Source organism: Leuciscus leuciscus (assembly GCF_965113295.1).
Source record: "Leuciscus leuciscus genome assembly, chromosome: 3".
Taxonomy (NCBI): Eukaryota; Metazoa; Chordata; class Actinopteri; order Cypriniformes; family Leuciscidae; genus Leuciscus; species Leuciscus leuciscus.
The window spans coordinates 16,136,292-16,161,370 of record NC_138727.1 but is presented as its reverse complement, the minus strand read 5'-3'; the positions used below and the strand labels follow the sequence as shown (position 1 = coordinate 16,161,370).

Below are 25,079 nucleotides of genomic sequence, written 5' to 3'. Positions count from 1 at the left end.
TCAGGTCTAATGGAGGAACTCGGTAACTCTTTATTTTACAGTATCCCTATTACACATCTTACATGTACTAGTATTAACAGTAAATTAAGCATATTTACAAGCAACTTACCCTAATTAAATAGTAAGCACATTTTGCTAATTATTATTACTCAGTACATATATATAAATACACTATAACAAAAGCATCTTAAAATAAGTGTAACCAGGAACTCTAAGAAAACTGGGAAAACTAAGAAAAAAACGTTCTTGAATGTTTTTGAAAAATGTCTCATGCTTACCAAGGCTGCATTTATTTGACCAAAAATACAGTGAAAACAGTAATATTGTAAAATATTATTACTATTACTACTATTTAGTTTGTGTTTTGGTTCTGTTTTCCCTGTTCCTGTTTGCCTGTCATTGTAAGTTGACCTAGTTTCTTAGTGAGTGCCAGTTTATTCCCTTAGTTACTGATTACGTTCACCGTTCCCTCATTTACCTCTGTGTATTTAAGCCCTCAGTTTCCTTTGTTCAGTTTTCTGTTCTCTGTTGCGTTATGTTGACATGACATGTTCTGTTTACATGTTTCTTGAGTTCTATGTTAAAAAAATCTTTACTGCTTCCTATAGATCCTGCTTTCAACTTTATTTGCAACCCATCGGGAAAATCAGTACATATTATGTTAATATATATATTAAAATGTAATTTATTCCTGTGATGGCAAAGCTGAATTCATTACTCCGTTATTCAGTGTCACGTGATCCTTCAGAAATAGTCTTCTAATATGTTAATTTGGTGCTTTTTTATTATTATCTCAGTTGAAAACTGATGTCCTGCTTAATATTTGTGTGGAAACTTATACTTTTTTTTCAGGATTCTTTGATGAATAGAAAGTTCAAAAGAACAGTATTTGAAATTAACTATTTGTAATAATGTAAAAGTCTTTTGTGTCACTTTTTGTATAAAACCACAATAAACACACAAGCGATTTCTTCAAAATTTGTTCCTCAAATGTTCTTTTTCTTCGAAATTTGTCCTTTTATATTCCACAGAAGTAAAGAAGTCATACAAGTTTGGGTCTGGTTATAGAGGAAGTCAACAAACGGTGTGATACATTGGAGAGAAGGTGAAGGGTAGAGAGGACAGAGAGGAAAATCTCATGCTGACCAGAATACTGACACCTACACCAATAACAGTTTTGTGGTGCGCACTTCTCTCAGACAAACCCCAAGCTGGCTATTGTACCTGCAGCAGGCGTTCCTGCTCCTGTTGCCATCTCTCCTGCCGTCTACGCTCTTCATTAGGATCCCACGTCCAGTGATCAACCCTTTTTGCAAGATTCAGCATTGGGGTTTCAATCTGATTCACGCACACACACATACAGAAGAAGAAAGGAAGAAAAGGAAAGGAATGTAAGAAGACAGGGTGCACCAACACTGTATCAACAGCTATAAGCATGAGCAGTTGAAAGTTGGTCTGAGACGCTGAAACACCAGTGAGAAGCAATGCAACGGCAAAAGACATAAAACACAAACTGCTCCTCTCAAGCCATCTTGAGTACTCGATCAGCCAAAATGAGTAAAATGCACATCCAATGAGTGACTACCAAGGGAATAAAGACTGAAAAGAGGTGCAAGATGAGGAAATGAGAGATTCTGGAAGAATGGCTGTGAGTTTGGCACGACTGAAGTACTTACACATTCAGTTGAATAGTCAATCCCCTCTGTGGAGGAAAGGAGAGGGAAACAGAGGCTTTAGAAACTCATCATTTACTCAATAATATCGTCTTACGCTAATGAAAGCGATAGCACCACAGGAGTTTAAACTGGTGCACAGATACACAGAGCATAAAACACTAAAATGACACAAACAAAGAGATAGACAGAAAGTGTTGAGGCATAATGGCTCTGTTAACACCCGATACTCACATCCATCTCATGGTCCTCTTTCAAAACAGATCCCTGTTTACACTTATTACGTTATTATTATTTACATGCACCTCCACTTATGATTTTGAGGCTCTCCGATTCTGTGGCTACTTCAATGCAGTGTGGTCGAGTGTGTTTGACCACTTTTGATCACAGATTGTGATTGTATCACCTGAGATGGATATGAATACTAGGTATACACGGGGCCAAAACAAGAAGGGTGTATTCTCTGAGAGTTGTTAAAATACAGACATGAAAACAACAGTAAAAGCAATATAAAACAGAACATCCTAATTTCTACATAATTAATTTTTGAGCACGACTGCGTAATGATCAGATTAAATAAATCTATTCTATGCCCATGGAGTGCTGAAATATGTCCATGCTACAGATGCCTGTTGAGGACAAAGTGACGCACAAATCTATGTTTAGAAGGAAAGGTCTTTAGTTGAGGAGAGAGTGGGGACAGATGGGAGAGTGGGTAAACTCAATCACCTCAGTTTACACCTCAATAAGAAATGACAAGACTGTTGTCATTTGACTATACTAGTAAATATATACTATATACTGGTAAATCAAAGTCAAAGGAAATTTTCTACATCTCTACAATGTTCTACATTCTGCAAGTGAAATACATTTTATGTCAAAGCACATTTTTTCCAGGTCTAAAAATATATATCATACATATTGGTACATTTTAAGTGCATTACTTTTATTTGTAATATTATAATATAATATATTATAATATTTCTTTTTCGAATTGCCTGAAAAACCACCTCATGCGAGCGTAAAAACTTTTTCGTGATAAATGGGATTTTTTTCCATTGGGTGTATTTTCAATTTTCAATTTCAATTTGCGCAATGTGAAGGGTAATGGAAACGCGGCTTATGTCACCTTAAAATAAAGTGCATCTTCCCAGACAGCAACATAGTGTCGGCCCAGATTCGGTTCACATCTGGTACGTGTTGAATCCACTCGTACAAGATGTGGGCCGGATATGGGCCAACACTATGTTGCTGTCTGGGTTACTGACCCCAAACTTTTGAACAGTAGTGTGTAATATATGTTTCACATCTGTCTCCTTTGTCCTTAACTATAGGACAAATTAAGTTAAAATGGCACTGTTTACCCCACTTTCCTCTACATTTAAATACAGTTAAAAAAGTATTGCCTCATAGTGCCCTCAGCAGACAAGCGTTTACTCTACAATGCACCTCCACAGGAGAAGTCAAAGGAGGTTGACAAACGAGAGATGATGCAGATGGATTATCTGCTGTTCATGGAGAAGGAAGCCCTGTGCTATTAGCTCATCTATCAGTTTTACCTGTTGGAGCGAAGAACTCGCAGCGTAACCTAGAGCTACTAGAGGTATGTGAGGACTCTAACAGACCCAATGATACCAGCCAGAAAAGATGGATAGTCAATGAAAGAGACAAAAAGCAAGAGAAAAATATCGAAAAAGATAAACCAGAAAGAAAGGTAACCCAAAAGAAGATTCAGTGGAGGTAAATAGAGGACTAAAAAGTAGAAAAGTTGGAGTAAGGATTCATATGTTCATCACATTATGAGAGATTAAGGACGTGGCAAGTGGAGTTGTATTACCTGTCGGTGAGAGTGAGTATGAAGTCTGGTCAGCCTTGCTGGTATCGGCAGTTGAGCTCAAATCACATGAATTATGGACAGAACCAAGCTGATGGGAATGAAAAGGAAATCATTAAAGATTCTCGCGTTTTTCACAAAGTCAATGGAAATAAAAGCAGGTTTCCAATCAGTATATAGTATACAGTAGCACATTCACCCTATTCAACAAGGTATGCTATGCAAAAAAAAAAAAAAACCCTAACAGGGTGATCAGGACCCCATCCTGAACTTATTTTGTGCGTCTATTTTATGAAAATGACCAGCTGACTGTACATTATCCTGCTTATTACATGGCAACTTGTAATATTAAATATTGGTTTATTTATTATTTATTTGGAATTATTTTCTTACTTGTGAAGACATAAAACTAGTGCAGCTATATTGGAAATTAAACAGTTTAGAAGTCGTGAATGCAACGACTGACCAATCAGAAGTATCAAAGTTTAAAGATGCACCCTATGAAGCACCAAACAGAAGTCACTTGAACAAGATCCGGTCTAGTCCCAAACTAATCATTTACTTTCCAGCAACTTTAGGCTTTATATTTAGGAATCAGTGGATGTGTTTCAAAAACCAATGAACTTTTATTAAAGAGTGAAAAGAGCGAAATCAAGGCCCACCTGCTCTGTGCAGGACGTGTCATTTGGTGGGATTTGGTGTGTCTGAGTGAGTTCTGTCACTATGGTTGTTGTGACAACACAGCTGCGCTTCATCATTGTGTCTGGTACTGGCTGCTTTCCTGATAAAATAGGAAACTATAAGTTAATATAAAAATTATTCAGTATATACCTTTGCTTTAAAGGGGTCACATCATATTACTTTAGATTATAACTTTATATGTGCTTGATTAGAAGTTTGCATGTAAACACACTTAGTGTGAAGTTGCTGAACACAATTAACATTGTTGATGTGAAACGTGAGCAGTCAAGCATTAATGTATTACTCTGACATCAGAAAGTTACGAAAGTTGGAACTACTTAAATAGATAGTCCACCTAAATTCTGTTATTATTTACTCACCCTTTTGTCGCTCTGAACGTGTATTACTTTTTTTTATTCTGTGGAACACAATATATATAATACAATATAATATAATATAATATTCTGTGGAATATTTTGAAGAACATTGGGAACCAAACAACATTGGATCCCCAAAAAAGAACAATTAGTCATACAGTTTACAGTGGGTGAGTAAATGATGACAGAATTTTCATTTTTTGGGTGAACTATCCCTTTAATTTCAATAAATTGTCTTTTTGGACCAAAAAGTTTATTTGCGCATTATATTACCCCTAAAAAAAAAAGAAAACTTTGGATAATATTATATTCTTCAACCTGCTGGTTCTGACACCGATAGTGCAGTTGAGTTGTCTTCTTTGATATTCTCTTCTTGAGAAATAAGAGAACATTCCTTTTCCATCTTTACAACTTCTTTCTCTTGTTCAGGAATGGAAGTCTGTAAGTTTTGCTGGTGGTCTGAGGCTTCAAACACAATTAGCTCCTCGTTTTGTAGACTTTGAGTGGCTGGCTTTGGAGGTGAGGGGGAGAAGTTGATAGGACGATGCATAGAATTTTTATTGGCCCTCTCTCCGCTCTCCTGCTGAGTGCTCTCACCATTCACACGTATCAGCCCATCACTCTGTATTAAAAACAAAGAACACACATTTATTCAAGCTAATTATGTACCCAAAAATGAGAGATTATTTACTCATTCTTGTATGGAACACAAAAGGAGTCCAGCAAAATATCTAGGTTGTTTTTTTTCATACACAGGAAGCGACTGGTGACCTCGACTGGTCCCATTCACTTTCATTATATGGAAAAAAGCAACATGGACATTCTGATAGATAACTTCTGGTGTGTTTTACGCAAGAAAGAAAGTCATACAGGTTTTGAACAACAAGAGGGTGAGTAATGACAGAATACATTTTTGGGGGTGAACTATCCCGATAAAAGATTGTCTCATTAGGTTTCAAACTGGGGTCTGGGGACCACAGAAAATTTGAGGGGAAGAAAGTATTTTATTTTTCAATTTTTTATTTATTTTTATAATTCTGCTTTGGCTTCATGTGTAGTAATGATATTTTCAAAGATGATATATTAATTAAAAGCCAACTATTTAATTTTTATATATATATAATATACCTTTTCTCATATTGTTTAAATGGCTCTATAGCTGTCTTTAAATTTCAGTAAGAGTGTCTTTTGCAGGGAAATTATCATATTACGGTGTCCTTGGTATCCAAAAGTGTGTAAATCCCAATTTTGTCCTACCTTGTTAATTTTTAAAGGAATTGGTTATTGAGGTTAATGTCCAGGATAAAAAATCCTTGCCTTTATTGATTTGCGGAGGCCTTGGCTGAATTTTGGCTGGCTGTAGGGTTTTGGGGTGATGAGGGGAACAGGCTTTGATGGAGCAGGAGGAACTCGCGTGGGTGCTGACAGGACTTCTGGAGCGCTGATGGACTTGGCAGGTGATGGTTCAGTGGTTTTGGGCAGCGCCGGTGCCTGTTTTTGTGCAGTCGTCTGGTCTACATGGATCACAGGGTGTGTTTGGGTAGTTTGTGCAGGCTCTGGAACCTTCGCTTCTACTAGGGCGGTGCATGTTGGCTTCTTCTCAGGCTGATGGAGAGGTGACATGTGCATCGGTGAGGCAGCAGAAGGCAGTTTGGGGAGCTGGAGTTTCTCCAATATGGCATCGCTGATGGTGAAACGGAGAGCATAACGTTGAAGCACAGCTGCTTTTTCTTCTGGAGTGGAGGCTTTACAGTATTGTTCATGTAGTTCCTGCTCCCTACGCTCTCTGAAAGAGAGAGAGAGAGTGAGATCAATAGAATGTCAATTACATATTAGCGTGTCTACGACAACTTACATGTGAAAAGTTCTTAGAAATGTACTAAAAGTAAAAAGTAATAACACATTTTCCAATAACAAAATATATTTTATTTTAATATATTTTAAAATGTAATTCATTCCTGTGATGGTAAAGCTAAATAGCATCATTTTTAGCATCATTACTCCAGTCTTCAGTGTCACATGATCCTTCAGAAATCATTCTAATGTGCTGATTTGGTGCTTTTCTTATAATTATCAATATTTAAAACATTTTTGCTACTTGACATTTTTGTGGAAACTGTTATACATCTGTTCAGGATCCTTTGACTAATTTAAAGTTCAAAAGAACAGCATTTATTTGAAATATACTTTTTTTGTTACAATGTAAAAGTCTTAACTGTCCCTTTTTGAATAAAAATATGTATTTATATTTATTCTTATCTTACTGATACTAAACTTTTGAATAGTAGTGTACTTTTCAATCATCTCATTTCATCATCTAAATTAATTTAAATCCAAAGATTAAAAACATGCTCATTCTAGAAGGTTGAATCTATTCAAGAATGACTTGATTGTATTTTTTCATACATTAATAAATCATGTCATTGACCCTACGGCAGTCCTGATAAATTCTAAAACAGAAATTCACTAAACAGTCGCCTTGTCACTGTACTTCAATGCCAAAACGTGCATCATACTCACTAAACCCCTACAATCTGCTAAATCTAAATCTACAGGGTGTAAAGATTTCAATTTGTCTCACTTCTCTTCTACTATTTCTTTGTATGTTTTGATGCTCTTCCTGCGATAGGCGGATCCTCCATCCGTTGTCATTAGTTTCTCCATCATCTTCCTCTCCTCTTCCTTTTTGATCAGATCTTGAGAAGCACTTCGTCTCCGACTCTTCCAGCGAGCCAAGTCCTACACACAGAAGCCAGAAGACGTCCATGTATACACTTGTGAGCTTGTTAAATATGTGTTTGTGTGTGGGTTTGTACTGTATGACTCACGTCCTGCCACTGGTCCTCCTCCTCTTTGAGTTTGTTGTACTGGTTGTGTAGGCGCTCATGCCGTGATTGGCTGTGCGCCCGAAGGTAGGCAAGCTCATCCTCTTCATCACGCATGTCAATCAAACTCACACTCCTTTGAATAACAAACAAAAACAAAGGCACATTTATAAGCGCTGTAATGCTTTTAGATGAAGAAAAACTAAATTAAAGTCAGATCCAAAATAATATTATCTCTTCCTCTGAGACCTGAAGGCACAAAGAAGAAATTCTTGATAAAAGATATGAAATGTCAGTATGATGTTAACTAGGAATGATGTAGAAGAAATGTAAGTAGAAGAACTTATGGTTTTCAGGACCATGTACAATACAAACAGAACAACTACAGGAAAGATAGATCTACATATATATGACAATTAAATGTTTTTATTGCTCAAGAAACAATCATGTTGTTCAAAACCCATTTTATACCATTTAATAAACTATTGAACTATTTTCTTTTCTGATATATATATATACAGGTGTACATACTGTATAACCAATCTTTTGGTTGTAATTGGATATAATATAGACTACAACTTATTTTATGAAGCCATACAATAGCTTTATGTAAGAAACAGACTGAAATCTGAGGAACTTGAGAACTGAAAGCTTGCAACGTCCAATTTATTATAAATGCGTGCATGGAAAAGAGTGACTATCACATTCTTATAGATTTAGAACAACATAAAGGCGAGTCCATTTATTTAAATTTTTTCACTATCCCTTTAATGCAACTGGGTATGCTGTAGTGGATTGAGGTTATAAAAGTATGTATGCATGTGTAACCACTTCCAGGGAACATAAGTATCCACAACAGCAAACCATGAGAAAGATTCAAACATATGCCTTTACATGCATGTGTAGGGGCAGGCTTGACTACTTAGTTTTTGAAAATGCATGCATAAAGAGTAAGAGAGAGTATGTCAGTTTAGAAAATGGTTGCATCTGCATGTGAATAGAGACACTGTTGAACACATGTGTTTATAGTACATGCAACTGCTCAGTTCTGCAGCAACAGCAAGAAAGAAAAGGAATGAAAGACGGAAAGATAGAGAGGAAATAAAAGAAACTTACTCTGTTTCATCAGAAACACTAGTAGCTCTGAATCTAGAACATTAATGAATAAAAAAAGTAAATAAATAAAGTTGAAAACAAAACAAAACAGCTGAACATAATAGAACACTAAGCACAGACCTTTATAAATATAAAATAATGATTATTATCCATCAAAATAAAACTTACCTCGCTATATTACAATTACACACACACACACACACACACACACACACACACACACACACACACACACACACACACACACACACACACACACACACACACATTATATATATTGAAAATACCTATTTCCAGAAAAGCTGGGACATTTTGTAAAATGCACAGCCTGAAATTTCTCTGGATTCCCAGAATCTTTTCACAATATTAAGAATGGTAGATGAAAGAGCTAAATTCTTTGCAATCTTGCATTGAGAAATTAGATTTTTGAATTGTGTGAAATTTGGCATAAAGTGGTGAGACATGATCTATCTTTGCTTGCAAAGACTGAGTATTTGGTGGATGGTACTATTATTCCCGAACACAATACCTCATCTAATTCACCTAATCAGTGCGGACTGTTTTAAAACAGTTGGATATTCTATAATCTTTTTACTTTTATTTTGCCTCTGTCCCAACTTTTTTGGAGTGCGCTGCAGCTATATCAAAATCTGTTTATATTTACAAATTTAAATTAAGTTGGTCAGTGAAAACATGGGAAATATTTTCTTTGCACCTTTGTCAGTTAAATAAAGGTTCAAGAGAAATGAACCAAATTCTTGATTTTATTGAATTTTACAAAACGCAAATGAGGAAATGAGGTTGTATATATATATATATATATATATATATATATATATATATATATATATACACATACACACATATATATATATATATATATACACACATATATATATATATATATATACACACACACAGTATATAAATATTAGCTTCTACGCAATATAATTTATTTTTTATTTTTAAAAGCTTAATTTTAGATATAATTTAAAAGGGTTTTGACACTTTATGCAGGAAAATAAAAAATTAAACTTATTTACTTAGTGTACTTTCCTGATCTTATTGTGCACAATTACACATAGTGAACTTTATTAAAAAAATTAAGAAAAAAAACCCAAGCAAAAAATTCACACAGAATCTCAGAGGGTTCTGCGCAGTATTTATGTTGACTTTAAAGGTGCCATAAATTATGTTAGCCATATCTCCATTAGATCACCAGCTCTATCTAAAATGCCACACTCTAATGACTTGTAAGCAAAGCTGAACTCTTTAAATGAGAGTGTCTGTGTTTAAATAAAATATTCCAATAATAAAATCCTTTATAGCACCTTTAAAGGTAACCATTGCACCAGTGAGTGAAGTAAAGAAAAACAATGATAAACTGCAGAGATACAGGCACTCTTTCCATGCAAAAATACATTTCAGTAAGAGCTCTTTTCAAAAATAATAAATTGGTCCTGAAAGTGCTTTCTCACATTGGGGGGAGATCATCATCTTCCTGCCAAAGGGACCGGCGTGGGGGTTGGTCGGGTATAGGGGAGGGGCTTTTGGTAATAGTCTCATCTTTAATAAGACTTTCATGTCCCACCACACCCACAGAGCCCGCCTCCTGCCTGTCCATCATCTGATGACACTTCTTACGCATGTTCTCAGCATCTCTTGGGGGCGGGGCCACAGGGCTAAGGGTGAAGCTGAGAAAGTTGCCATGGTTACTAAAGCAAAGCAGGGCAGTGAAAGGGAGGCTGAGGCTCTCTGTTCTCTGACTACAAAACAGACCAGCCAGACAAAACTGAGAAAACAAGTGCAAAAAACATTGAACAGAAATTCAAAAGCCAAAAGACCTATTGATACTTATGACGAATTAATATTGTATACTGTGTATATATATATATACCGGTAAATATATAAATATATATATATATATATATATATATATATATATATATATATATATATATATATATATATATATTATCTGAGAAAAGCCCCCAAATGAAAGAAAGAATATGCAATTGTAATTTCCACACTACATTTTTTATGCATTTTTTAAAATCACTTTCTTTGAAAGAATCTCAATAAATGAACAGGATAAAATAGTAAAAATCAAATAAAATTTTAATCAAAGCTATAAATCAAACAACGCCTATAGAGACAAGAATGATAGTTTTCCGAATGAACGCCAAACCAGTCATAGATATTAGTAAACAAACAATAGCCACCAAAAATCATTGTTGGACAAGAGATCTCTTTTCTGTACTCTGAAAATCAACTGCACACAGCAAGATCAAACCCACATCTAAAAAATCTGTTAATAATTTAAAGGAAATTTAAGCATTTTTCTTTTGCACGGGCACCACAAATGCAACATTCCTTGCACTCATAGACAAACACTTCATTCCCAGGCGGTCCAACCTGTCCAGAGACGGGGCTGTCTCTTGCTCTCTAGTCTTGAAGAATGGCTGCGATCCACTGACAGGGATGGTTTTGTGTTTGACAGAAGCAGGTTTGGGCAGAAATGCATTAAAAGCCTGTCCTGCCCCTGCAGTGGGCTTTTGATAAGATCCAGTTCTTCGCGCTAACATGTCATCCTTCTCAAAATCTGGCAGATGACCATCATCCCCACATTCATCATCATCATCATCATAACCGCCAGAGCAATCAACGTTAGTTCCAGATGAGCGCACAATGTCAGGGCTCTTTTGGGTCACTACAGCAACTGGAACAGGTGTCTTTGGTACTTGATCGACTGGTTCATTTCTGTTAAAATAGCATATGCTGATAACTAACTCACACAATTAAACTTAGTTTGATATAGCAAAAGTGTAAATACTCCACAAAGCACAACTTAAAGCAAACAGGTTAAGTTTTTGCCTATTTTATTATAATCTAGTGATGCATGATATCGATACCATATCAGTAACTGGTAACAGTCCATTTTCCATACTGTACATAATAGTGTTATTATTATTTTTTTATTAATTTGTAGAATTGATTTTAGATTTGAGTGTATTATTTATTTAGACAAAACAGTGCAGAATTTTAATATCAGACATTTATTGGAAATGATTTAGGCTTATCGTATCGCCAGAATTTTAACAGTGCAAACAGTGCAGTAAATTCTAAACCAAGTATGAGAAAAGCTCAAAGTCATGCTTGCCTTAGCCATAAATAGTGCACTCAAAAGACTGGGAATAAATCTTTTCCACCACAGCATGTTAGCATGTTAGACTCATGCATAATGAATGAACAAAGAAAAGTCTGAGATTTCTAGTAAGTTTTGCTTGTCCCACCTCTGTCCAATCTTAGTTCTCTTTGTCTTTATGTTTCTTTCCAGGTACTGGAGGTCTCTGTCTCCACTCATGCCCATCTGGATACTTCCTTTCTGGGCTATGGAAGCCTCTGCAGTGCCTTCTCTCTTGGAACTAGGCTGCGGGAGGAATCTGTTATATGACGTCCCACTTGCTGGCTTCAGAAATGCTCCTGTTCTACGAGCTAGCATGTCATCCTTTTCTATATCTGGTTGACTCTCCTCTTCTTCGTCCTCTTCATCATCCTCTCTCTCATCCTTAGCTTTCTTATCCAGCTCCTCCTCTAGCACCCTGCGCTCAGTGGTGGTCAAAGACTGTTTAAGCTCAAACACGGCAGGGTTCGGAGGTTCAGGGGGCATGATGGGAGCAGGCTCAGTGTTTGCATCTCCACTAAGTTAGTTTGTTCATGATGTATGAGACGTGGAAGAAAAAAGAGAAACAATGAGTCAGAAACAGAAAAGGAAAAAAAATGAGGGTGAAGGACAGAGAATGTAGATACAGGCAATGAAAGATGCAGTCCAGTGGGAACCAAAGCAACTGCATTGCAGTTACTCAAAACTACAGAATCACACTTTTTTACTCTCTTACACAAGCACAAATGCATACCATTTCATCTTTTCAGATGAAACTCAGATATTTCAGTCCACACCACCACAGTAAGTCATTCACTGCTAATTTCTCTCCTAAACAGACCAAAAAAGCCCAGTTTTAGCATAATTCATGGTTGCTACAGTTGTTAGCATGATGCTAACAGCCTCACTGTAAGCCTTTCTTGGTCTAAACAGCCCAAATAAGAGCAGTTTTATCATCATTCAGGGATGCTACAGTTGTTAACATCATACTAACAGCCTCAATTTCTCTCCTAAACAGACTAAATATAAGCAGTTTTAAGCATCATTCAGGGGTACTACAGTTGTTAGCATCATGCTAACAATCTCTCAAGGCACGAGTCCAGCAGCTTCATAAACCCCAGTGAGATGAAACCAACATGCCCTTTTAATACAGCATCACTGCTAAGATCACTACACACATTCACAATTTCCAACACACTCTGAGGGTGAGTATATGCATCCAGATCCTTCTGTAAACACAACTGAGAACAGTCAGTCCTCAACAAGCAGTGTTTGTAATAGTGTGTCGGTATACTTCACATCACTGGACCAACAATTACTGCTCCTGACAAGATTCTAAGATGACAATGAGCACTGACTACAGGGGTCATATTGTGAAGTAATAACAACGAAACAGGAAATTAATGTTGCGTTCACACTATGTCGTAATGAATTACCATAATTACTAATGACAACCAGGACAATCTACTCAGAGCTGTTCACGTCCTCAGACTCGGAATTGTGAGTTTCCATGGCAACACTATTAAATGCCAAAATGAATGTAATTTGAATAATCATTAGACAAAACCATAATACAACAAATAACTAGTCATTATGCAAATGCATTATTAATAAACTTTATTTAGCAAGACATTAGGTAGCTATTCAACACTGTGTTAGCGACATTAACTCTATTGTATGTCTTTCACTTATTTTCAGATTGTTCTGAAGCCACTGCCCTTTTGTGTTTCCGTATGACGTTGTGGCTGTACGAGTCAGAGCTCTCAGAAAGTTCAGTTTGCAAGTTGTAATTACGCATTCTATGAGGACGTGAGCACTTTTTATAAGTCGGAATCTCGTAATCACTGTAATTCTGACATTGCGCCTTAAAGAGTTAGTTTACCCAAAACTGAAAATTCTGTCATTAATTAAATCACCCTCATGTCGTTTCAAACCCGTAAAACTTTCACTTATCTTCGGATCACAAATGAAGATCTTTTTGATGAAATCTGAGAACTTTCTGTTCCTGCATTGACAGCTACAGAACTACCACTTTCAAGCCCCAGAAAAGTAGTAAAGACATCATAAAAGTAATCAATGTGACCCAAGTGGTTTAACCTCAATTTTATAAAGTGTTTGTTTGCACAAAACCCCCCCCAGAATTTACCACTTTTACAAAATATTCATCTCCAATGCACAGTCACGCAACAACGTCTGCTCTTGCATCAACACAACACGCATGCGTCATTACCCTCTCTTGAACACACGTCGGAGATTCATATTTTGTAAATAAAGTGGTAAATTATGTTTTTTGCGCAAACAAAGCACTCGCATCGCTTCATAAAATTGAGGTTAAACCACTTGGGTCACATGGATTACTTTTATGTGATGTCTTTACTACCTTTCTGGGACTTGAAAGAGGTACAGTGGTGTAGTTGCATAGCTGCCAATTGAGGGACAGAACGTTTTCAGATTTCATCAAAAAGATCTTCATTTGTGTTCCGAAGAAGAATGAAAAGTCTTACAGGTTTGGAACGACATGAGGGTGAGTAATTAATGACACAATTTCATTTTTGGGTGAACTAACCAACGGTACGGCAGCAAAAAGGCTTTGAATTCATTATTTCTAATAGAGTGGCAAATAGTCATTAGAAGCTATATTAACTGTTCTAGTTTTTTTTTAAATAACGTGGCCCCTTTAGGAGTGTGCCCCTTTTCGGTCTGTTGTGCATGAATGTGCATGTATTTATGCATCTATCCTTCTCTCCTGTCTTTCTTTCTCTCCCTACCTGCCCACCGCTCTCTTTGTCAGTCTGGAGCCCAGCCCTATGGTGGGCACAGCAACAGTTGCCATCGAGAGGAGATACCGAAGCTTCTCTGCCTCGTCCCCCTGTCCCTCTTCCCTTTCCTCATCCTCCTCCTCTTTCCAGGAAGTACTCTCCATCTCTGTCACACCCCCAAATGTCACAAAACGCCGCCGTTCACCGGAGGAACGTTCCTGGCAACCGGCCAGGTCGTTCTTGGCAACCTTCGTCTTGGAGGAGACAGAGAGGCAGCCTTTCTCAAGACACGTCTGACACAGTGGGACAATAGGGTCATCGCTGTTCACACGCACACACATACATGAGACATGTGAGTAAAGAAGAGAAAGAGAGAAGAATTAGAGGAGCAGAGGGAATTATGAACACTAAAACTAATGAAGAAAGACCACGTCAGTCTGACAGTCAAGTCAATGATATAGAGAGGATTGTCATGGATGTTTGGATTGGAATCTGTGTGATATCCAAATAAACCCATTGATGCTGATGCAAGCATGGTCTTTGGAATCATATAAAGGGAAATTACTATACTAAAGGAATGATGCACAGCCTTGGCTCCTGTACAACAGTTTAGTATTTGGTCTTACTCTCACATGTTCCCTTCCCTCTTTCTCTGTAAGCATCTCTTGGTTTCAATAGTTGCCTTGGTGACGTCTGTTTGCATGAGAGGGGCTTCCCTCTGCAAACAGAATTCGGAGTCTCACAAAGGCCCACTTTAACAAACATCTCCACAACAGCGTAACAAGACACAGAGCCCTCTTACGCAGCACTCACGCAAATGACAGACCAAGCTTTTTGGCTCTAAGCCGTGACTGATTTAAATATATTCTAGGCTCGCACTGCGTCTTAACCAGCCGAAATACTTTTTCAGCGACAAGTGATTTGTCTGTCTATCTACACTGACAGAAAAAATGTGTGATGGCACACAATCACAGCCATTCAGAAGATATTTGAAGACCATACACTTCTTAAAATATAAAAGCAGCAACATATTTGTTGACTCATTTATACTGCGTGTGGAAAATGTTACGTGTGATATTAATAAGATAACATTATTGGCTTTATTTGTCCTTGTACTAAAGCCTCAACAAATTAATAAAAAATTATTTGGAAAATATTTACTTGGATACGTAGAAGTTGTCACAATATAACTTAAACATCCATTCAAAAGTTTGGGTTCAGAAATCATTCTAATATGCTGATTTGGTGTTCAAGATAATTCTTTTTATTATTATCAATGTTGAAAACAGTTGTGCTGCTTATTTTTGTGGAAACTGAGGAATTTTTTCCTTTTTTTTTAGGGTTCTTTGATGAATAGAATTTTTTTTTTTTTTGTCAAATATAAATCTTTTGTAAGCAAATAGCATACATGCATGTCACTTTTGGTAAATTTTATTTGTCCTTGCTGAATAATGACAAAAAAAAATCATACAGACCCCAAACCTTTGAATGGTAGTGTATTTTGAATAGCATTTTTCTCTTACAACTAGTGAGCAAGTTAAGGGCAATGACACAGTGGGGAAAAACATGTTCTGCAAAAAAGGAATAAAAAAACTATAAAATAACTTATAGATGGACATAATTTACATGGAAACGATTATATTGCCTGTTCTTTTATTGCACCATGTCTGGGACACAGTGCTAGACACAAGCCGAAAATAAACCAATAAGGCTATTTGCTTGGATAAGTGACTGAATATCAGAAACTGGAGTGGTGTCATCTGTTTTATGTGTGAAAAAACACACAATAAAACATACAATTAGAGTATAAGAGTTTCAGCCGTGTGAAACTTCTAAAAGGTCTTGAAGTGTGTTGTTGAGTCATGTTAGGTCAGGGGTCAGATGTAAAAGTCACATGTCAGGCACCTGCTGTCTGTATTCATCTTGAGCCTCTGCCATTTCTCCAGGTCTGACTGAGTGATGGTTGTTTGAGCCAATGACTGCCGGGGGTCTCTCAGTGGGACAGACCCACTTTGGGCCCGCCTTCTGGCCAAGTCGTCTGTCTTTACATCAGGCATCACCACCCACCCCACTTTCTCTCTGACTGTCCCTTCCTCATTCTCCTGCTGACTCCCACTTTCTTTCTCGGGGGTCAGGAAGGGGTTGTCCTTGCGAGTTATGATTGACACTTCAGCAGGGGTGGAGTCCGACTCACTGTAGATCAGTATGAAGGATAAACTGAGCTTAGCAGGAGGACTGACCAGAATACTCAGAGAGAGACAATGGATATATGGGTCCAGAATTAACTTTTTGCCACACATGCAAATACAGTAGCAAGTGAATTAAAATATTTTCTTTACATCGGATATAAATATAAATATGTTCATATTCAAATACATTTATTGTTACCAGAATTTTTTTATTTTCAATTTAATTATTTAAAAAAATATATATATTTCTTTGTCCCAATAACAATGCGATTAGTTAGTTGGTTTTTTTCCCTTGCATACTTTCAGTCACTTCCAGCATCATATTGAACACAGTCTTCATGTAAAATGTAAACCATGTATAAGGTTACAGTTCCTAATTAAGTTACCAGCAAAATAACCAGTAACCCCAGTTTATTTACTCACAGGTCTCATCAAGTGTTGAAAAGCAGAAAAATTTATGAGAAAGTGTGTGTGTTTGTTTCGAGGCACCTGCTCTCTGTATTCATCTTGAGCCTCTGCCATGTTTCCAGGTCTGATTGAGTGATGGAAGCCTGGACCAATGACTGATGAGGATCTTTGGGAGGGCGTGGCCTTCCCTCAGTCCGCCTCCTTGCTAGATCATCTTTGTGTGGGTTTGGGACAACTATCTTCTCTTCTACCTCTTTCACATCTTCCTCATCCCCTTCTTTTGCCCTTTCTTTTTCAAGATTCAGGAAAGGATTGTCCTTACGAGTAATGATTGGTATCTCAGGGGGGGCGGAGTCAGCCTGACTGTGGTAGAAATATAACATTATAAGAGGTGCAAGAAAATGGATGCTTGAATCCCACAGAACACAGAAACCATACCAATAATGACATCCAGAATGATCATAGTCAGTTAGCTATTATAATAGTACACACCTAAGTACTATACAAAATGCATAATACCACATGTTTGGTATATAAGGCAAAACTCTGTGATCATAAAAGATATTAGAGCTACATAAGCGAATAGAACACCACCATACTACAAAAGGAAAATTAGTGAAGACAAACTTGTCGGGTTGACAAAGTCTCACTTGGAAGTTTAAAACTAACGGTTAGTTTGAAGGTTATGTAAGCCTTTTGTTATTTAAATATTTGGCCAGTCTGAAGAGAGAAGTTTAATTTTATTTCAGCCTTGTATACTTTGAAAATGTTTATATTTTGAAGAGAGATTTGAAGTTTGAAGAGCTGTAAGCCATTTTAGGTTGTTGCCCAAATGCATGTTCGTTATTTACAGCAATAATCTGACATTAATTCGATCTCAAACCGATTAACTAGAAGAAGTTCTACTTCACCACCTGCATGACAGCATTAACAATGGTTGTTGTTGAACCAACATGGTTCGAACCACGGATCTGTGACAAAGTTACTATGGTTTCATGCAGGAAACAGCCATTTCTCCAAAGATGCATCGTACTATTGTAGTTAAGCAGCAAGTTACACCGTTGTACACGAAACTGAAACGCATCCCTGACTGGTTGCTTCAAGTCCCCATGAAATCAAACTGGAAGTTTTTTGGCTTTAAGTATGAATATGTTAGCTTTACTGTTATCTATAAGGTAGTGTGCTCCAAAACAATGACAAAATTTGCATTTAGAAGATTTAAGCATTTAAAACCTACAGTCTCTCACTTCCGCCAATATTGATGATTTTAAACTACATCACTTTGCACTTCAGCATCTCATCAGATTTTCTGTCCAATCAAAAGCTCTCTAGAATCTAAAGCGTCCCACCCCTACATTATAAGAGTGACGCTGATGCTGCAGCTAAAATCAGTCACATTTACTATATTCTACATGGTGAATGGCACATAGTGCACTAGGGGACTGGGAATGATTCAGACAGTGTAAATATGCTTTCCATTGGGGCAAATTAAATCTGGTTTCACGTTAGTGTCACGCGAACTGACGCAGTGCGCACACAGTCTGCTCCGGTCCAGAGACACGATAACACAGAGCGATCATATGTGTCGGCATATACCAGAAAACGTATCGGACCCATTTGAATTCTGCACAGAATGCTATATTTGAAAGCAATATGGAGGATAATAGGAGGAGAAACGGTTAGAGATTAGGAGGAAACTGCGGCTTTACCAAGCTCAACAGTTCTGGCCGAGCTGTGATATAAACTAAATGCTATTGGCTATTCTAAAAAAGGGGAGGAGCTGTTCGATATGTCCCACCCAATCGGCAACCTTCCGACCTCTCTCTTGAAACCAACACGGAAGTGACTTAAACTGTAATTCATCGACTGGCCAAAAGAGTCAATCCCATATACTCCTAAAAAAAACTTTACAGCAGAAAAAAATGTGTTTACAGCCTGGTGCAAAAAGTGGTTTTGGTCTATATAGCTAATTCTGGGGGTGAATTTACATCCGTTTAAATTTTATTAAGCCTTAAAGTTCTGCATAATTAAGGGGACTTGGGTGACAGGTGGATTGCCGCTGCTATCACTAGCCGTTTGTCTGCTGTCTGTTAGCCGCCACGTCAACTCAGCTAGTCTTGCCTTTTTGCCCTTTTTCGTTTATCCGGGAGTGACACGCAGTGACGCGCTACCAAGATGGCGACGGCCGGCTCCGCCCACTTTGGGCTTCAAAAATGCTCTTCAGAAACCTACGGGTGATGTCACATACACTACGTCCATATTTTTTTTACAGACTATGGTCCCACCCTGTCTTATAGGGTGGTAGTTATGTGGTTACTAGGGTGTTCTAAGTGGTTGCTAGTCAGTTGCTGAGGTGTTCTGGTTGGTAGGGCATTGGGGGAAAGCGGGGAAAAGGCACAAATTTTTGATCATGCACTAGGAGAAATTCAATCAGATAGAGAAGATAAAATAAGTCAGAACAGACTAAGGACTGTGCAGAGTTTAGTGAATGTAACTTGAAAGCTCAATGAGATAAAGAGTTTGAAAAAACCCTGACTCAAAGCAGTGTGCAATAGCATTGTGTTGGATTTGTCAAGCCAACATAACTAGTCCCTGAGCACATGACCCCATCACTCTCGGTCAAAAGCACACCTCTTTTTCTCCAGTTCCATCTTCTCCATTCTCTCCAACACAGCATGCTGGGATGCCAGCCTAATTCCCTCCCATTTCTCTCGGTCCTTCCAACTACAAGAGCCTGGCAGGAAGTTATGGGCAACACTCGGTTTGAATTGATTCATGCGGGCTCTGCGGGAAGCAAGATCATCCTTTTGGACATCTGGAACCTTCTGCTCTGCCTGTGCATCTTCATCTTCCTCATTCGAGTCCCACTGATGTGGGGCCGCAGCCCGCATGAAGTCATTGTCACGTCGAAGAATGATGTCAGGTGAAGGTGGTTTAGGTTTATTGTCCTCCACAGGATTCTCAATTGGACTGAGGAGAAAATTCGCCATGACAACATTTGAAAATATTTTTGAAAAATAGAGTGCAAAAGTGCATCCTATATTTCAGTGGCCTTGGTTCCAGAAGTATTTTTCCCATTCATTTTCCCCATATAAAACATAATGACATAATCAAATAGAAAATGTAAAATTTTAAACTATTGATTTAAAGATGTTGATTATAGAAACAATATATTCTACATTTATTGCAAAATATGCATATTATGCATATATTTAATGAGTTTGACAGTGTATGTCATTCGTAGTGCTTCAAGGGAGTCGGTGGGCGCTAAAGAGTTCCTTTAACATGATTTGCTGGTTGTGATTATTTGATTTCCCTGCAGAATCATGGTGGGTAATGTCGTTTTTCACCAGGAATTCCACTGTTGAACATGAATATTTAAAAATAAGTTGCAGACTTATGCAACTCAGTTGCAGACAATGCAGACTGATTGCTCCAACTAAAGTATTTACCATCGATTAACAACCTTGTAGCACACAAGTGGGTCTATCGTTAAAATTAAATTCCCCTATAGAAAAAATGAATGGGACTTAACTTGACTAACCAACTTTTGCACTCGATAACGTAGAGATGTTAGTGCTTCCATATCAGGAGTTGATGCAGAGTGCAGACATCAGGCCTTTAAAATAAGTCAAATTAGCATAACTAGCATAATCTGTTCAACCAATTCACACACACGCACACACTCCATTACAACCTAGCATAAACAGATTCAGACTAGTCAAAGGGTCACATCCAATTAATTCACAAGCTGACAGAACAAGCCAGCATAACTTTGCACAACACAGCTGATTTCAACTCAAAACATTAGCCAAGCTACAAAGGTTAAAGCCAATTGACATCTGCGGCACTCCATGCTATAATGTAGCACAAATAAATCGGCAACACAAATCGAAAGCAAACGTACATAGTGTCACTCCCCAGACAACAACCTAAGGTTACATGACAACTCATGGCTTTGAACACACAAGGTTTGTGGTTACCACCAGCACCAATTTTTATCTACCAGGTCCCACACACAACTAGTTAGCAGTTTTAGTCGCTGCATACACATGCCGAAAGATCTCATTTTGACCGCTGACCTGTTATATCGCACAGAGGCGGGTAATACTTTAATTCCCGCCTTTTCAAGCTTCCTTATTTTCTTAAGCTCCGCCTCCTCAAGCTCTGCCCCTTTCTCATCAGCCCAGGTGAAATTTTTCTTCAATGCAAGGCTTCGAGACACGCCAGCCCCCTCTTTTACCACTTCTACGCATTCTTGTCTGTGGGGAGCAATGGGGAATTTCACGGCTCTCACAAACACACATGTGGATAAAACAGGATGAATCAAACAAACTCTGACACATTAAACAGATGATACTTGTGTACTGACTTTTGTGCAGCCAGAAGAGGAATTTCCAGCCAATTCCCTGAGAAATCAAACAAACCAAACACTTACTGTCTATCCCAGCGGCTGTGATTACCTGAGGGGTCTTTCTCCGCCTACAGGAGATGTTGAGTTGCTTGGACTCCTCCTGTCTTCCTCTCTGTCGCTCCTCCTCTTCCTCAGGGGGGCGGGAAGGTAGTTGGTCTGGTTGCTCTTGTTCGGCAGATACTGGTTGAAGGGTAGAGCGGCACGAGGCTCTTTGTAGGACACGCGACGGGCAGACATGTCATCCTTACGCACGTCTGGCAACTTCCTTAAACCAGCGTCACCTTCAGAGTCTGTGAGAAGGACATATTGAAAGAAAGTGCCATTTGGTATTAGTAGTTCATATTTAAATGGGTTTTCAGATCAAACTACTAGAGAAACAACACCAGCATTCATATTTCAACACATACATTGCATATGAGATGTCACCATCTGACCATCATCCAGATCAGGGCCAACATTAATGAAAGGCTCAGTGCATGTATTTGAGTGCAAATATTTACAAGCTTAAACATCTTTAAACCATATTTGCCATATTGAATGAGTTTATTTTGTCATTTTCATGAACATCGACATGCCAAAAAGCTTCTTGCTGTAATACTTCCACAGTCACGCAGCCTGTCTTATTTAGTTATGAGATATGAAGTAATATACTTTAATAAATGAACAAATAAAATACTTAAAACAAATAAAGTTATTTTTCTAAAACAAATAAATCATTTTTCTATTTTTTCACTGTAATCTTAATTAAACTTAAGTGCTTAAATAAAATCAAGTGCTTTTACTGAGAGAAAAGGCAAACGTTTCGGTCACATGCGACCTTTCTCAATGCCAAACTCTATATACTATATACTATATACTATCTATAATCTATATACTATCCCTATATACTATCTCCTAACTCTAACCCTACCCCATCACAGAAAACTTTCTGTATTTTTACATTTTCAAAAAAAAAACACATCACTTAGCATGATTTATAAGTTGTTTTCCTCATAAGGGACCAATAAATGTCCCCACAAGGTCAAGGATTTCGCCATCTTTGGGACATTTTGTCCCCGTAACGTACGGTATCCCTAAACCACACACACACACAAATTCAATTTATAGTTTAGAAGTTTCTTGGGTTTTTATGTTCTTTCAGTCCCTGTTTTCCCTGTTGTCCATGTCTGGATTCAGTAATAAAAGGCAGTTAATGTGAACCCTCTCACACACTCAGCACACAGATGAGTGTGTGAATGTCTGTCCAGCACAACAGCTGCACTCTCACACCCACACTGCACATATGTATGATTCTTCTCTTTGAGTCCAGAGTTTTTACCCTCAGCTACTTTTGCATTAATGTTTGGACGTGGACAGTCTATGTGCTGAATTGCTGCTAAACAAACATTTCTTTTTACTATGAATGTTGAAAACAGTTGTACAATGATCCATTTATTTATACATTTTTCAGGACTTCTTGAGAAATAGGAAGTACGAAAGAACAGTATATACATTTTCTTACCATATATCTTTCTCATGAATTGCAAGACACTTAAAAAAACATATTTATATTACAATGTTGTCTACTTTTGCATCACCACCAAAATCATTGCCAATGTATCATTACTGCTGAAAATATTGCCTAGCATAATCGAATAAAATCTAAATAAAAGAGAAAGTCATACCATCGCTGTTGCAGCGGATAACTGTGTCCGGAGAGGGTGTGTTCTGCGAGCGAGAGCCAAATGAGTCGAGACTGTCGAACGAATCATCTCGGCCGTGCCTCGGAGGAGACAGCGAATCAGAGCGCTCCGATTCCCAGCTGTCAATGTAACCGCTGTCCCTTATACTGCGCTTAGGGGAGTCCAACTCTTCGTTTGCACACTCCTACACACAAACACAAAAAATATAGAGAATGAAAAATATAATAGCATATATTTAATTAATCAGGCTGTTTCACAGGTTTAGTGTTCTTGACAAGATTTGATTTACCTTTCGCATCATGGAAAGGAGCCCCTCAAACTCTTTCAGGTCGAGTGTGGGGCCGTTATACGTTGCACAGCTGTTAGCAGCTTTACCAAGCCAGTATATGGTTATGAGCACCTAATCATTCAAAAAACACAGAGAAGAATAACATTAAATAAAATGTAAATTCAACAACAAAAATTCACATGTAAAGATTAAGCAAACAGTTCAGTGTACTTACATTCTTCAGCTTTCTACTGCAGTCAGAGCCTCTACAGCAGAAACAGAGAGAGAAAATAACATAAGACGACTGTCAGTCCTTTCAAGCTATAAATGAGCCACATCAAAGTGCCTTTAAGGCAAGTCAGTAACTCACACCATGGCCATCTTGGCTACATCAGACAGCTGTTTGCTATATGAATGAAACCATATTTTTGGCCTGATGCCATGATAGACACTACTGTACAAAAGATGTTTTAATGTTTCTGAAAGACATCTCTTATGCTCACCGAGGCTGCATTTATTTGCTCAAAAAATACAGTAAATACTAATATTGAGAATTTTGTATTTTTGTATTTTTTCTATTTTAAAAGGTAATTTATTCCTGAGACGGTAAAGCTGAATTTTCAGCATCATTACTCCAGTCTTCAGTGTCACATGATCCTTCAAAAATCATTCTGATATGCTGCTTTGGTGCTCAAGAAACATTTATTATTATTATCAATGTTGAAATCAATTGTGCTACTTAATATTTTTTTTCAGAATTTTTTTGTAACAATCTAAAAGTCATTGCCATTCTAAAAATGTCCCTTTTGCACAATTTAATGAATCCTTGCCGAGTAAAAAAAAAAACTCTTAAAAAAAACCCCATCTTGACTCCTTTGAAAAGACGTATAAAATCAGCTCTCTTATCTACTTGAATAGGGATTAACCAAAATCTGTTTCAAAAGCTTCTTTAGGCTTTTTTTTTTTGGTTAGCTAATATGAATATATTACGTTCTAGAGCAAAAAAGATGAGCTGCTGTGAATGACTGAAATTTAAGATGTTCTATAGCTGCCAAACTGATTGTGATTTATCTCATTCATTTTTCTGCATATAATCAGTTTCCTCCTCCTTATACCGTCTATGGTCACACAGGCACACACATACGTTAAGTTTGCACGTATCGATGTATCTTGCAGATCTCCGGGATCGAACAGCTGTGATCCCTTCAATCCCAGCTCTTCACATCCTCTCAGAAACATGGTCAGATTATCCTGATAAGAGAAAAAACACATATTATACAATTATAGGCAAAACCTCACAATTGTGTGTGTGTGTGTGTGTGTGTGTGTGTGTGTGTGTGTGTGTGTGTGTGTGTGTGTGTGTGTGTGTGTGTGTGTGTGTGTGAGTAAACACTGTGGTATCCTCACATGTTCTAATTTGTTACACTGTTTATTTACATTTAATTATATTTTTTTTTATAGAAAATCTACTTTATTATTATTATATGTATTCAAAGCTTTGGCAATATTGTATTATTTACAGGCATGCCAATAAAGCAATTCTGAATTGAATTGAGAGAGAGAGAGATAGAGAGAGAGAGAGAGAGAGAGAGAGAGAGAGAGAGAGAGAGAGAACAAGCACCAGAAGTTGTGTAAATGCGTCTTAAGAAATCTTACAAAAGCCGCGTTTCCACCGAAATTACCCGGAACA

The 25,079-nt window shown here is 37.6% G+C and overlaps 1 protein-coding gene across 7 annotated transcripts in view; it reads right to left on the bottom strand.

The window, feature by feature from the left end:
• The window catches only part of limch1a (LIM and calponin homology domains 1a), a 49,756-nt gene that overhangs the window by 7,865 nt on the left and 16,812 nt on the right, over positions 1 to 25,079 (bottom strand). For 2 of the 7 annotated variants that reach the window (XM_082164390.1, XM_082164391.1), the window contains exons 4-25: positions 24,534 to 24,640; positions 23,625 to 23,655; positions 23,411 to 23,521; positions 23,104 to 23,305; positions 21,489 to 21,729; positions 21,108 to 21,287; positions 19,657 to 19,995; positions 17,107 to 17,388; positions 16,334 to 16,621; positions 14,438 to 14,749; positions 11,800 to 12,207; positions 10,922 to 11,266; positions 9,985 to 10,200; positions 8,507 to 8,539; positions 7,394 to 7,526; positions 7,147 to 7,304; positions 5,883 to 6,351; positions 4,884 to 5,187; positions 4,170 to 4,288; positions 3,511 to 3,598; positions 1,677 to 1,702; positions 1,225 to 1,338 (exon numbers count right to left, since the gene is read on the bottom strand). In XM_082164390.1, coding sequence (XP_082020516.1) covers positions 1,225 to 1,338; positions 1,677 to 1,702; positions 3,511 to 3,598; positions 4,170 to 4,288; positions 4,884 to 5,187; positions 5,883 to 6,351; positions 7,147 to 7,304; positions 7,394 to 7,526; positions 8,507 to 8,539; positions 9,985 to 10,200; positions 10,922 to 11,266; positions 11,800 to 12,207; positions 14,438 to 14,749; positions 16,334 to 16,621; positions 17,107 to 17,388; positions 19,657 to 19,995; positions 21,108 to 21,287; positions 21,489 to 21,729; positions 23,104 to 23,305; positions 23,411 to 23,521; positions 23,625 to 23,655; positions 24,534 to 24,640 — 4,506 coding nt within the window. The remainder of the gene's footprint in view (positions 1 to 1,224; positions 1,339 to 1,676; positions 1,703 to 3,510; positions 3,599 to 4,169; positions 4,289 to 4,883; positions 5,188 to 5,882; positions 6,352 to 7,146; positions 7,305 to 7,393; positions 7,527 to 8,506; positions 8,540 to 9,984; positions 10,201 to 10,921; positions 11,267 to 11,799; positions 12,208 to 14,437; positions 14,750 to 16,333; positions 16,622 to 17,106; positions 17,389 to 19,656; positions 19,996 to 21,107; positions 21,288 to 21,488; positions 21,730 to 23,103; positions 23,306 to 23,410; positions 23,522 to 23,624; positions 23,656 to 24,533; positions 24,641 to 25,079) is intronic. The other 5 variants (XM_082164392.1, XM_082164394.1, XM_082164393.1 and 2 more) reach the window with 5 other exon arrangements.